General features: G+C 37.0%; 1 protein-coding gene across 1 annotated transcript in view; it reads right to left on the reverse strand.

Moving 5' to 3' along the window:
* Positions 1-214: 214 nt before the first annotated feature.
* Positions 215-16,180, reverse strand: part of CEP350 (centrosomal protein 350) — a 3,609,946-nt gene continuing 3,593,980 nt past the window's right edge. Inside the window, exon 35 of the mRNA XM_044085746.1 lies at positions 215-7,993. Coding sequence (XP_043941681.1) covers positions 7,829-7,993 — 165 coding nt within the window. The 3' untranslated portion in view covers positions 215-7,828. The remainder of the gene's footprint in view (positions 7,994-16,180) is intronic.

Genomic DNA, 16,180 nt, shown 5'->3' on the forward strand with positions numbered 1-16,180 from the left:
GCTGTTAACAGATGATTTGGAAGAAAACCTTTCCTGGCTTAAAAGACTTCAGGAAGAAAGGACTGCATTTATTCTCTGAGCTTTTTTTCTCCCTGGGTATCCACAGAGAAATGGATATATTCAGTCAACAAATGTAAATGAATTTCAGACACATTAATTCACATCAAAGTGGTTTCATACATGAGCTTCAATACTTAAGAAACACAAAAAGGAATAAATTAGTAATCAGTGAATTTTTATTTACATACCTTGTTTTAAAATACATTTTAAACATATGTACAATTGTATTCACAGGCAAAACTCCTAATTTACAGCTTGTAATTACATATGCATATCAGTTTTCTCTTCAATGTACAGTGCTCTTGAAGTAACAAAGGGCTAAAACTGAAGAATAAAGCTATTCTATTTACAGTCTGCATTTAATACAAAGGCTAATTCAGCATTACATTATCATAAACTAGGGATAGAGTGTCTATAACAATACCTTGACACATTCGACAACTTTGGAGAACAGAATGCAGAGCAGTTGAAACAAAGTATCTTCTTCTGCAACATACTGTTCTTCTTACGGTCTGCACTGATATGAAGCCAAGCACTTTTTGAGTATTGTTTGCACTTAAACTGCAATGGAGAAGGTGATCAGTTTGGATTTCTGGAAATGACTGCTGCTAATCCAATGTTTAATTTAAAATTAAATATTATTCATAATCTCTCAATAACAGTTTTCACATCATTACTAACCCAAACAAGTGGGTTTAGGATATCACTCTGGTTCAAATTCCTGAGCCTTATGTACTTACTCAAAGTCTATTTAAGGTTTTCAAATTATAAATCCAAAAAATGTAGTAGGATCAGAAACATTGGGGGGGGGGGGCTGTGAATAACCACAGTAAATTCAATCTACAAGGTATAATATGCAGTTTCATTTTTTATTCTGTAAACATCTGTCATCTTAAACAGATATTCCAATAAACAATGTACATCTACCAAACCATACTCTGTTCAATAAAACTCATCAACTTTCAAAACTGCATCAAAAGCACTTCAACCCCAACATATGCCTTTTAAAGGCAACTCTATGTGTGTGTGTGTGTGTGTGTGTGTGTGTGTGTGTGTGTGTGTGTGTGTGTGTGTGTGTGTGTACGTGCATGAACTTTTTTTTTTCAGAAAATAATGAAAGAAAGAAGTAAACAGTACTTGGCTCTAGTATTGTACTGAAAAATGTTCTTCTATTCTCAGGGCTATATACTGTTGGAGAAAAGCATACTCTGAAATATCAGTGGCCCATTACACAATAATTTTCTTAATAAGCCACTATTTATTTTAAAAGCAGGAATCCCCATCACCAGTTCAAGCATATTTCCTTATTTTATATACGCAACATAATGGAACAGGCTCAACAGCTTGTACTCTAAGAAGGTGGCAGCTAGGCTGTATTGTCAATTTTATTTCCTGTTCTGATAATGACAAAAAAAGTGGCTGATCCTCAGAAACTCTAATACTTTACAAAAGATCTAAAAACTTGAGAGATCGTATTTTCACACTAATGAACATGACAACATCCTTCAAGTAAGGCAATGGATATATCTGTATGGGTCAGTACTTCAGCTATATGAATATTGGCCTGCAATTCCCTATAATACCTGTCTATGAAATCAGCCTGCTCCTGTGGTAAAGAAATATGAAGCCCTGACTGCTACCCAAAAGGCTCATGCTTAATTAACAACACAGATTCTGAAAAGGACAGGCTGAGGAAGTTGGGAGTGAGTGGTCATGTTAGCTTGCTCATCCTGGGGAAGGAAAGCACTTCTGGCTTGCCACTCAAGGGACACCAACTGGGAGGTGTTGCAATGAGAACAAGCATCCTGGGCACGTGAAATCCTGGGTGCACTTCACTAAACCACTGGAAAGACATGTGAAGGCATGAATGCTTCCCCACAGCAGGCAGTACTTGTGAAGCTTAAGTGAGTTCCAGGGGTTAAAGAGGGAAGTCCAGTGGTTCTGGAAGACTGGCCCACTTCCAACCAGCTGACTCAAGACTCTCCTGGAAGCAAATGAGCTGATAAGGCCTTCCAGTCAGGGGATGAATGGGAGATAGGATGTCTGGCTGGAGTGAAGGTGCCTGGCTCCCAATCAAAGGCAAGAATGAATGGGTCAAAATAGTGAAGGAATGGCAACATCGGGGGGGGGGGGTACGAGTGTGGTATCATTGAAAAGGCAAATTCAATTACCACTACAAAAATGTTCTCTCACAAAGCCAGTGAACAACAGTTACCCTTCCATGATGTGCAGGACTTTCAGATTTGTATTTTTAAGATCTGTGACACCCATGCCTAGGCTAGACTCTTACATGAAGGATGTGTTTAACTCTTGTTCTACTTTGTTACATGCATACTTGCCTAACTAGCATATTATGGAAGTCTACACAGAGTTTGAGCTCCATTACAACCCTTATGCAAAATGCTTACCCTTTCCTTAGTGTAAGTAGTATTACATGTATGCATAGGTGAATAAAGGGTGTTAAAATGATACTGAAGCAAAGTGCTTGTTTCAGTGCAGTTGTCTGTACTTGTTAATGCTAGTTTAATGAAGTATATAAAATGATTGCATTTCCTGGCATTTTTTCAAGTGTTGCATATTTAAGGTCACTTTTTAATTAATGCATATAAAAGCTTCATTAATGAATCATATCACCCATTAGATATCAAGCTAACCACATTTTTAGTGGCAAACTGATTTTTTAGCACAGTTCACTACAAATGTTTACATAGTAAATGGTTACTGTTTGCCAAGCACATGTCTTGAGGTATTGCTTGAAGGATGGAAATCAGGCAAAAACACAAATTATTAAAAATGAATATAACAGTGGTTTAATCCCAAAGTTATACACTCTTAAATAATGAAGCAACAGTTGAAAATTCAAAATTTGGATCATAATGGTATAACATTGTCAAACCTGGTAAAATTATTCACAAAATTTAATTTATTGGCATTTCATACCATTTTATTACATTTAGGCAACATGAAATATACAGCTTTCTCATTATACTAGAATCAATACAGACATAGGAATATAAAAAAGTGCTTTGAATCTGCTGCATACTGTGACTTTTCAGCAAAATGTTACTGCAGCAGGTAAAAGGGTGACACTGAATTGTTAGTATGCAGTAATAAACTATCACTGTCTATTTAGGGTTGTACTAGAAATCTTGTTTAAGCAGAGATAAATGTAAGAAAATCTGATAAAGTGCCAATAAGTTCTTTACACAATAGCAAACATGAATCATGAACTTGGCTTACAGTATCAAACTACTGGTTCCCCAATACTGAGTTTTCATTTTTGTGAGTCAAAGCATTCAGTTTAAGTTTAAATACAAGGTAGTAGAGCAAGCAAATAACTTAAGATAAGCTAAGTAAATATGCTTTATAACACACACAAGCTATTTTAACTTGTTCAAGTAAAAAGCCTTCTTACAGCAATTCTGTAAACAAAAAATAGTTAAGTATCAAACAGTAAAAATAAATGCACAAAAAGGTGCAATTCAAGTTTCCTCTTTAGCAGCAAAGATGGTGGTGCCTTAGTTCCTTTAACTACACTGAATGAAGTAATGAAACTGATCATCACATTTATGTCTTTAAATGTTACTTATATAGCCTAACAACAGAGTACACAATAAAAAAAGAAACATCCCACCAGTCTGAAACATAACTACCAACTTACTAGTAGTTAGCAGAAGCAACCTCAAAACAGATCTTCATAAACCCCTTGAAGAAGAAATGAGCAACTTATTCCATGACATTTTATCTGTATATGTATACCTTAACCTTTTACAATTTAATCAGTGTTTCTGTAAAAAGCAGTATGTGTACTAAAATATTAATTTATATCTGTGCGCAACATAAATCTGTATTTCAAGGAAAATGGAAAAATCCCTCACCTTGCATTCCTGTATTATCAATCACATTTAAATAAAAGTTACAAGCCACTTAATTTTCTGTACACTGCTTAATCAACATTAACTCATTCCATTCTATCTCCAGCTATATTTAACTCCAAGGCAGTAAACTAACACCACAAATTGCAAATTCAGAGGCTCAGTCAACAGATAAACATATTTTCACAACTGAGATCAGCAGACTTTAACAGAACGAGTGCTTGTGAGTTAAAACTACACAAAGCTAAGTATCGCAGCTTTTATAACATGGAGACACCAACACAACACAGTGCAATACCAAAGGCTAACTGAAAGGAAAGCATAAAAGAAAATAAAAGCTATTCAAATGCAGCAGTCTCTGCAATAGCTACCAAAGTGGTAATGCACTAACTGCCTGGTCTTACTTGAAACATGCAGTCAAGAAATGTAGACAGGCATAAACTTTGATGTTTCACACCTGGGTTTTAAATTACAGTCCTTTCTCACCATTTAATCTGCACCATTCACCCACCACAGCCAAAGTTATCCTACTCTGTATTTCTGACAAAGATTACATGAACAAACCTTTCTTCTAAACAGCTCTTATTGAAAAGATGGAGATTTGTACCATCTGCTTACTGCAGTATGCAAAATATAAAAGTATCTTCAAAAAGATGATTATGAAAGTGACCGGAAAGAATTACATAAATTAAATCACATCAAGCATCAGCAACGAAAAATGATATGGATAAAAATGACCATCTATGAATATGTTCACCTTTCTCTGCATACCATATTATGGACATCTTAAAATTTTTTCATACAAAGCTAAACTTGCTTTGTGTTATATACACTATACTAAAAGTTGCACTAGTTGGCCTTTACGTCTAAGGGACTGGATGCAAATCCGAGAGCTGTAAGTCAGAGCACAGCTAAAAAAGCCTGATGGACAAGACAGAAGTTGAAAGCCTTGTGCGAAACGTCTAAAATGTATGCATTCTATTGCTAGGTATAATAAACCATGCAAGTGCATTTGAGAAATGTAATAAGATACAGTAATTCAAAAAAAGGAAAGCACTACAGTAAGAGGCAGATTAAGCAAACAGAAGACTTTGTGTATGCACTTCTTCTGAGGGTACCAGGAGATAAGACTGTCAGATTCACTAAGGGTTGACATGAGGCTGGGAAATAGGACAAAAGTGAACTGCAAGTAGATCTGTGACAGATTCTGCATGATGTCACCATCACACTGAACAGGAGAAATCATTTTTGCTAACACAGGCAGAAAGATGAGTATATATTTATATTAAAATATATCAAGAAAATATTTTGCTTTGAGGATATTTTGTTTTTAACAAGATAAAACATGCTTAAAATAAATCATAAAAAAATAGTGCCACAAAGCATTTACAGTTTTATCTACTAATGCTTTCCAGATGTGCATGTCAACACCTGAACTCATCTCTAGAGCTAAGCAATAAAACAAAAAGCAAAAGACTCTGGAGAAAAAAAGAAATGAACTATGAGCTTCAGGTACCACAGCATGTCTAAAGAAAAAAAAAACTTAAATTTGATATTTCGTACACTAAATCCCTTACAACAAACCTGAAAAAATGAAGATGCCTCACATAATTACCACTTTGGAATAAATCAAAAAATAAAAGAAAAAAGAAAAAAAGGGATTTCCTATGAGGTGCTGTATAGAAGAGGCATTCAGAACCATAATATTTGGAGAGGGAAGCCACAGAGGTAAACTTGTCAAAATCGACAGATTCCACTATAACATGATAGTGCATCCCAGATGGGAAGCACAGCAAAACAAATTCTTGTCTTGCACAAGTTAAAAGACAGTCGAAACCATATATAATTCCTCTGTAGTTAAAAAGCTCCACAAAGGCACTGTCATGTGATGCCTTCTCAACATTCTCAACTGTACCCAAGTATGAAAGCCATAGTTTGTTACTTAACTAACCTTAAAAACCATGAAAGTAAATACTGAATCCTAAAACAGAAAAAAATGAAAACACAAAAGCTCAAAACTCGCACTATAACTAAATAAAGTTAAGGCAGAGCACACCAGCTCCCTGTACTCCCCAACCCCACACACTGTAAAGGGATTTCAACCCCCAACTCAACTACTTTCTTTCAAACTGCTGTTGGAGAACACCGAAGTAATCCTAAACCACTTGTACTTTTCTATTTTTACTCCAAGCTGAACCAACTTGAAAACGTGTATAATTAAATAGCAGCATGTCTACAATGCTGGATGCTTGCTCACACAAATTAATTTTGCTTTGTTAGTGTTGTCATTTGAATTTCAAGCTTACATGTTTTGGTCTTTTTCCTCAATCATTCCTTAATATTTGTTAGCAGAGGTTTCTGAAGTAGAACCTTTAATGCCATGTTAGTGTCTAGAATAAAATAATATCCTTCAGGGAACATTTACATGAAAATATCTCTCTAACCCATCAAAATGGCATCCAAGAGTTAATTACAGAAACCAGTGCTGACCACTGTTCATATGTTGAGTCAGGTGAAAGAACAGAGCAGAGAAGACACGTCTTAGAACTTAAAATAATAAAAAAAAAAACATAAAACACTACCTAGCTGCAGACATGAGGGGTTTCTCAGGAGAAGAGAACAGTGGAACAAAGTAAAACAGTGCCATACAAATTAGCTGTTAAAATAATGGGAAACAAAGTATTTGAGTCTGGTACTTGTAATCCTTTCTTATCCATGGACAGCAAGAAAATTAATAAATAAATAAATGATAATTCAGTCCCTTTACCACCAATGTCTTGCTAATGCTGAGAATAATTAAAGGTATGACTTAAAAAAAAAAGCACAGGAATTTTGGCTGGCTCAGATTTCCAAGTAGCTATTCCAAATGCAATACATTTTCTATGTCACCCATACAATTTAGACAACGTATGAAATAAAACACAGGCACAAAGTAAAGCACTGAAAGTGATATTTCATCTACTGTGTTTACCCTAATCTGGTCTAGGTTTATATGTAAACACTGTACTTTGCAGGTGTGAAAAAATCCAAGCATGAGGGGGACACAATGCTCTATACGGTAGGGAAATTCTGTGCCCAATTGCACTCAAAGTTGGTACAGTGTGCACATGATGAAAAACACCAGCAGTTGATGATCCAAGTACGACTATAATGCAGTACTTTTAATTTAATGCCACCTTACATAACAATGCCTCTGCTTCTGAAGGTGGTACTTAAGTTATAATACAAAAAGAACACAAATGTCAGCACTGTTTTTAACTCAAAATAGAAGAGCAAGTTATAGTTCAGCTTAATGTTGCACTACATGTGTTTCCATGTTCTGAAAAGCTATGAATTACTAGTCACTCTAGGGGAAACCTACTGAGAATCACACTATAAAGTGAGGGCTCCCTACATATTACAACTCATCTTGGCACAAAGTCTATGACAATGGCTTGCAGTACATAACTGGCAGCATCATTTAACCAACTTTAAGATGGAAGCATGAGTTGAATGTTTCTGTCAGGAGTGTGTGACAGTCGGTTTGTAGCAATATGGCACTATCTGGCATACTTTTGTAAAATAATATCTAACCCAAAACAGTGGCAAAGTTTCTGTGCTCATCAGTAGTACAGCATCTGATCAAGGATCTGGCTGGTGTGCTTAAATGTTCTACCAAACAGAATGTTAAAGCGATCAGAAAAACAAATTCCTGGGGAAGTGAGTGATGATGTCAATGGATACAGTATTAGCAGTGTGGGGGACTATGAATCACCTACCACGTATTACATAAGGTGCTGGGACTGCTGGAGCAGTGTGTCACTTGTGCTACCATGCAACTCTGGACCTACATGAGCACCAGAGTGAACTTCATTCAAAGGACAGCCCTTCTCATGAATCCTGAAAAACCAGTGTCACACAGCTGCTACTTGTCGCTGGTTTTCCTGAATTTGATTTAAAACATTAACGGTGTCCTTAATTAAGGCATCAAAAATTCCATCAGCTAGTTGCATCTTCACACACAACTCATCTTCATCATAGTTTATCCACTGGACCTCTTCATCATGCAGCTCTTGAACCTAAGAAGAAAGGAAGATTTTTTAATAATATACTTGTACATATAATAAATACAGATTACATCCTTCTGAATTAGTGTAATACTAAATTTGATTATGTATTTCAATCAAAACAACAACAAAAAAGCACCAATATCCTTGACTTTTCCGTCAGATACTTGCTGCATTCATCAATCTCAATTGTGAAATGCATTTAAATGAGTTACAACAGAAACCAATGAACCAAACAAAAGTGATATACTGCTTCTAACTATGGAGGAATTAACCACTTTGTACTGCAGAAGTGAAAAAAAAAAAAGGATTTCAGATCCATTTGTAAAATATCTACACATTATTTTCAGCAGTGCTGATAAAATGAAACAGTAAAAGGAAAATAGTCATAAACTTTCCATTTTGCTTCATGGATGTGCCTTTGTTCTCTGTTTTACACTTCTACACTATTTCAGCAAAGAAAGCAGTCATAGTCCACCCTCTGTCGCACAGTACATTTAAACACCATAACAAAAACAAAGGTACACAAACTGCTGTAACCACAGGCCACCTTCATACCTCTTAAATGTCAAGAACAGTGTAGCACATCACTGATTTTGCCTCATATTTTTGCCCTGTCCCTCACAAAATATTTGTTGTTTTTTAATACATTACTGAAGACTGTCATTAGATAAGAATAACAGAAATTACAGTTTTATACTTCTTATTGTTCAGAAAATGCATATTGATGCAAAATTTTATGTTCTATTATTTTTAAATGAATAAGAATAATACATACAAAAAATGTGTGTGTGTGTGTGTGTGTGTGTGTATATATATATATATATATATATATATATATATATATATATATATATATATATATATATATATATATATCAATATATCACTGATTTTGGGCCTTTGTCCTCCACTATTTCGCATTTGTTCAGAATTCTTCAGCAAAGACGTTGAGAGGCATGGCTACCTTATCTAACACTGTGTCTATCAAAGGCCAGTAAAATATAAACAAATAACTTTACTCTAATGCAGTCTACTAACTTTTGCCTGCATACTTCAATAGTGCATCAAACAGCCAATGGCATCCAAAATTACAGTATTAAAAGTACCCTATTAAAGAGCTTTAATCTATTCATGATAATCTATAATGTGCACATTTCTTAAAAAAAATAAATGGCATCCACATAAAGAAACAAAGAAATCTCTCTCTTATATAGATATATATATATATCTATATCTATCTATATATATATATATATATATATATATATATATATATATATATATACATACATAGACAGACATGCAGTTGATAAGGGCGGATAGTTTTTTCACTTGCAAATTTAACTTTACCTCGCTGTTGTGCAATCGTGGAGCTGGTATATATAATTTGCTGGGGTGAGGGTGGGTGCAGGAGGGTTTGCCCTCTGCAAAAAAGAAAATTATTATTTTTTTTTTTACAATTCGATCATTTCTGATTTACACGAAAATGATCGCTCTTTGAAGTGTTCTACATTTGCTGAAATAATCATATACATTTCATAGGTTCATAGGTGTGTACTAGGCTAATGGCCCTGGGGCCTTTACAAGCCTAGCCAAAGGATTACCCTGACATTATGCCACCTGACCTTAGTTCCCAGTGCCTCTGTCGAGCAGAGCCACTGGAGTTATCCTCGGGGTGAATTTTCTATTTCCCATCCACTCATCAAGATTTCTCTTGAAGAGGGTCAGCGAGGTGCTCTGCTTGACATGTATGGGAAGTCTATTCCATAGCATGGGCAGTCTCTGGATTATGAACCTGTCCCTCCAGTATGTTCTGTTGATTATGGTAACGAGTTTGAGGTCTCTGGAGCTTGTGGTGCAGAGGGACTGAGATTTCTTTAGATGTAGCATTTCTAACCGAGCTGGATCAGAATGGCTTTGTAGGTCAAGCAGAGATTGCCTCTAAGTTGGCGATATGAGACAGAGAATAGTTGGAGTTTTTTTGAATCTGTCCATATAGGACAAGTGTATAAGGCCTAGGATCCTCTTTGTGAGGTACTTTTGTGGCCTCTCCAGTTGTTGCAGGTGTCTAGTGAGGTACATGCCAAATGAGGCATTGTACTCGATGACTGGCCTAATGAAGGAAGACCAAAGGGAGACAATGACCTCTTTCTTCCTGGATGCAAACCCCTTAGTAATGAGATGTGCCACATAGGACTTTCTGACCACAGTGGCAATGTGGTGATCAAAAGAGAGGTTGCTGTCAACCTGGGTTCCCAGATCTCTTATAGCACCTTCTGTGTTCAGTGGACTACCATCGATGTTGTACTTCATGGGAACCAGGTTTTTCCCAAAGGGGATGATGATACATTTTTTGGCATTGAGCTTAAGGTCATGTCATTGGTCTCAGTGAGGCCATTCTGTAGGATGTCAACATCACCTGGGGGGTTAATAATAGCTCCCAACTTGCAATCATCTGCGAACTTTGTCAGAGTCCATTAGTGTTGGCCTGGACTTCAGGTTTCAGTTCAAATGAGATGAACTATTTTTTTTTTTTCAATTTCCACCTCTGCCAAAGAATCTAACCATTATATACCTATGAAGGAAAAGCTGACACCCTCTCTACCATCATGCAATTGTTTAAATAAAACATTTTACTGCTACCCTTCATTTTCAGTGTTCTGGCAGTCTTCCTTACAGAAAATGTTTACACCTGCATATTGCCAGAAATACAATATTCAATGCCTGGAAAGTAATAGCGATTGTTAAGAACTATGTTGTTTACTTTTAGGTTTCAAAGAAAAACTTGCTCTACTTTATCATCAAAACCTCAGAATTCTGCAAATCCTACAGCTTAAAAGCTTTAAAAAAAAAGTTTAACACCTACAATGGTCAGCTCCTTTAGTGACCGCATATGCTACTAGAAAATCAAACAACTCATCCGGGGAATCTAGTGTCTTAACCTCCAATGACACATTTATAATTATCTTTATTTTTTGTATTTCTTATATGCTCTGCATATTACTGTCTGAATTGATTTAGATTAAAATTATTTTGGGTTAATCTTGAATTTTCTTCTCAGCTATACTTTGTTTGCATACATTTACCTGCATTGCATTACCCACTATACTGTGATGTACTCACCTAGACACTGCCTAAGATTGATTGTTTGTGATCAGTGCATTACCCTGGTGAACAAACTTAAATAATTAAATTAATAAAATCCCCTCAGCCACTTACATATTCATTCAAAAATAAAATCAGTAGTTTTTCATAATGCTGAACTTAATTCCTCTCCAAAATATTGTCTCTCCTTCTGACTTCCACTTAAATGCAAAAATGACTCCTAATTTAAAGCTACTACAGGTAAAGTAATAACATTTCTTTTAGTCAGGAAAATGCTGTTACTGTGTCTACTTGTGCCACAACATGGATGTATTGTTGGGACTTGTGCAGAAAGGCATCCAGTCTGTGCTCTTGCAACAGAGATTTCAAAGAAAAAAAAGGAATGCCAAGAGTTCCTGCCTGGGTTATGTGAAGCATTTTCCCACACCTTTTTCTGAGTGACCCATTTCCCTTAAATTATGGAGCAGCTTGAAAAAGACTCCCAAATTTGCTAGAGAAGCATTTGACATAGGTAACTATGAAAGACTCAGCCACAGGAAGGGAAAACCTACACTAAAGTTGGTGGGATGGTTAACAACTCCAGAGTTTGGTGTAAAGGGTCTGAAACCAAGAAAAAATCACAAGCTATCTTAAGAGGTCTGTAGAGATGATTTGCTCTCAGAGTGTAGCTTTCTCTAAAGAAAACCTAAGAACTCAAATATATTTTAGTCATTTGTACCCCTGTCAAGAACTAACTTGCCCTTTGTAATGGCTCTCAAAACCAAGGTAAGCTCAGAAAGCCAGTCCCCTAGGGACAGTAACTAGGCAACAATGGGACTACCCTCCTAGACTGACCTTCTCTGTAGAAACAAAACTGCCTAATACTTGGGGTCCTCCTCAATGCGTGAGGGGGTGGTCTTCCTGGAAAACTGATTTGTTGTGGAAGCAGTAGCAGAGGAAAGAGAGATCAAAGACAACCTCCAAAGTGTCACAGTCTGTTTCTTCTTCTGAAAGTCCACCACTAGCTCTACCATACTTAAACTGATCATCTCCATGGATGCAAACATCTGAAATAATCTGCCTGAGCTCATCCATAAAGGAAAAAGGCTTGAGCTATGTCATTTTCTGCAGGCATATACCAGGCCAGGGAGCTCAAGTCACAACATCACTTCAACCAAAATTACAGTGGGGCCACATTTATTTTACTTAATTTATAAGAAAGAAAATAAACATTGGCACAATCAAAATTACAGTAGACCACATGGAAGTAGAAAGTATATGATGGGTCTTGACCAGCTAATCTTTGACCCCCAAATCAGGTGAAAAGTCTAAGCCCAACATAGCTCCAAGCATGGAATGACATAGGCTCTTCCTCTTTCTTACCTGAAAAGTTATTAGGGTGTTTCTGACAGTAAAGCTTCTTCAGCTTGAGGATTTTCTCAAATAAGGGCTCACTAGAGTCTTCATCAGTTTCAGAAATTAAGGCTTAGCTCTCAAGTCCCCATGCCAGACCAAAAAGTGATGGTGAACCTCCCCTAACCCTAACTCTAGCTAGGAAGAGCCACTCTTCCCAGAATGGTGTGTAGATGAACAAGCAGAATGACAGTGCTGGAGATCAGAATGTAGGATGCCAGCCCATGGAGACATGTCCATCAAAAGCAGTGCAGGGATTAGAGAGGCCCGCAGAGGGACTGACACTGGCAACAGGAGAGTGCATCTTCGGGAATAATGGGCTACCTGTGAGGAAAGATCACAAAACATCAGTTATCTAATGCCCTACTGTGAACCCCGCGGATGTGGAAGGCCTCCATGGATCTTCCTTGCTATGGCCACTGAACCATGCAGTGTCTAAGAAGACACTTGGGAAAATAAAGTCCATGATCCTGAGTATTACCAATAAGCATATGCCAGGAAAATATTACAGACTGAGCAAACAGCATGGGGCTGGGATGGTTGTGCAAAAGCTCCTGCCACTTGACCATTGTATGTGTACTGTTAAAACTCCAGAACACGTCCCAAAGGTGGTTCCCAGGGTGAGTCTCTTGTTATCCACTGAAGAGAAGAAACGTATCAACTATAATCATCACCAGCTGAATAGGAAATTATGAAATTCAAGTGCTACAAGGGGTTTCATGGATGAACTTCCACAACAATGACCATGAATGCCCACTCTCAAAAACATTCACTTCATAATGATGAACCACTAGGCTGGGGTCATGTAAGAGATTGCCCTGCTGATTCATGAACTTGTAATATTACTTCTGAAAGACATTATTTTGCAATATGTTTCTTAGATCAATAGCTCTCCCTACTCTATCTTTGGCTGTCTGAAGTGTTTGTTAGAGCTATACATTTTCCTACTGTATCTTTGGATGCCTGGATTAAAACCCTGGCATCTACAAAAATGCTTGATGTAATGCTTTATCACCCCAAGCAATAAAAGCCATGCTGATGAGGCTTCTGGTTTGTGATGTGGCAACCGCATGAAAACTATGATTTTTTTTTTTAAATGTCAAATGTGGAATTATTACACAATGAACATTAGGATCAAGATCTGAACTGTGTGAGTGGCAGAAATGAAATGACGGACACAAGGCTCGAGCATGTTCTCCGTCACCACAAGAATGGAGGATTAAAAACAGCTGAGCTAGGGAATGCAAAAGAAACCACAGGAGTACACAGTGACTGCAGTTGACTCCTACTACCAGATCCAACAGAGCCCATAGAAGTAACATCTTACAGCTGTGCGCTCCTGTCATCATACAAACCAAAGTAACAGACACAAAAACAGGGTAATTAAAGAGATGAACTTCAGATCCAACAAGTCAGCTAGTATGAGCAGAAGATGGGTAAGCCTGTCAATCATAAACTTCTAGCACCAAGAAGAAGCAGGGCTCTTCAAAGTTGGGTGAAACTGGAAATCCCCCTTTTGAAACTGCTTCACAAGCCAGTACCAGGTCACAGTCCTGCATTCAACTAAGTTGTGATGCATTGAAATGGAGAAAATATACATTCTGGCTGTGAAATAACTAACACTCAAACAGGTGCCCAAGGTAGGTCAGAATAGCATGCAAACTAACCAGCTAAGGCAATACAGAATACATCTCTGTCCAAAGGGAGAACTTGTCCACTCAACCGAGGTACATCCAACCAGTACAAGTCTTTCTAGCAATTTCTATCAGCAGTGCCATGGGGACTAAGTGAGTCAGTGGGGTAGCCATACCAGAAGGCATAGCCAGCTGTCATTTTAAACACAAGGGTTCTTTTAGTCAGAACATGAGGAGCTTTCTTTAATGTCAGGAAAATGAGAACATGAATCTACATCCTTCTTGGCCTAGCACCTGAGTCAGAGAGACTCTGATCTGCGCTTCCACCATATTTTGTCAAGAGAAACCCAGTTGACTTTTCAAATAGTTAAAACAAATAGGATGAAGCCTCAGCCAAATGAAACAAAAAAAGTGTTTTCTGAAGTAGGCATCCCAATACCCCCCTTTTTTTTTCTTATACATGTGCATGCATGCTTTTGTGTGCATGCGTCTGTACACATACATATACAAATAACATTTGTGTGTATACACACACAAACATATATAAAACATATGCACATACACATATATACATGCAAGCTCCATGTTCATACACCTGTACAGAATATAGAAAAGCCCCAAAATGTTGAATCACAGGTGGCGCACACAATTTGTATGCTGGCAGTAACTTCCTATGCAGAACAGCGAAACAGGGAGATGAGTATCACTGAATAGAAATCAACAAGATTAAGCTTGTCCAATTTACACTCAGATGAGTGCGAAACAAGCTGGTTTTGGAACTAAGTGGAAAGAGTGCGAATGGCAAGAAGGTGCACATTACTCATCAATGAATGAAGAATGCATCAACTGTGAATCTCCTACTGCCATACTGCACGGAGTAAAGGAGAAGAATAACCTCAGTCTTTTATGCTTTTAACAGAATGATCTCCAGAGAGTCTCAGTTCTGCAAAATATGAGCCTGAAACAGTTTCTGAATCCAAAACTGGAAGATAAAAACAGAGTACCAGAGGTCAATGAAACAACCAAGAAATTTACTTCCTCTGAAAAATGCAAGGTGCTTCTCTGTAAAGGGAATACAGCACACATCCCTTCCCTCTAGACACCTTACAATAGATTTGGTTGTTGAAACAAATCAGAAGGGCACAATAAATATCAGTTTTGTATTAGATTAGAAGTAAGGATGAATAAAAGGTGCAATGACTGAGAGCTGAACAGCTCCACGAGTTTCTAATGTTTTGTATCAAACATTAGGCAAAATAAGATGACTTATGGATATACTGTGTCTTAATTAAAGATGAGTTTACATAATTAACCAGCTCCAGATTTATCTAAAGTAGAATAAAAATGTGGTAAAATGTTTGAAAAGTATGAATGAAGGAAAGTGAATCGGGACAAATGTATTCATTCAATTAATATTTTAGGACATAAAAGCACCACTGATAAAAAGTTGAATGATGTTGCAAACTCTGATTTGAATTGCACAGAGAGGAAAAATCTGGAAAAAGATTAATGCTTTGAGGCAAATTTTACTGTAAATATATACAAAGTTAACTACTCTGTTGTGACAGTAATAAACCATTATAAAAATCCCTTTTAAGATATCTTACAAAAATACAAATGCAGTGCAATTACTAATTTGATGCGGCTCGGAAAATCATTGCGTGCTACTGAAAAGTATAAAAAAACCAGAAAAACTAGTATTCTAAAAACTTTGTTAATGAGCTCAGTCACAGTAATTTCCAAAAATCATGAAAAGTACAGTTGTGTACACTTACCATAAATGTAGATGTTCGAGTGTATTCACTGTTGCAGTCATCACACTTGGGTCATTTGCCTGCAGGTAGCCCTCAGTCGGCCCGAATACCAGGGTTTTAGTATTTCTGTGTCAGATGCTGTCACTTCTTCCATGACGTCAGGTGTTCAGGGGTATAAAAACAGGCAGCCGACGCCATTACATCAGTTTTTCTTGCCCCAAATGTCAGGAGCCCCCAAACAGGGAGCTAGTACATGGTGTGGAAACCAACACCAATAAAAAGTAAATACCAATACCATTAGGGATAGCCAT

Source organism: Protopterus annectens, chromosome 10.part0 (genome assembly GCF_019279795.1).
Source record: "Protopterus annectens isolate FY-2018-M chromosome 10.part0, PAN1.0, whole genome shotgun sequence".
NCBI lineage: Eukaryota > Metazoa > Chordata > Ceratodontiformes > Protopteridae > Protopterus > Protopterus annectens.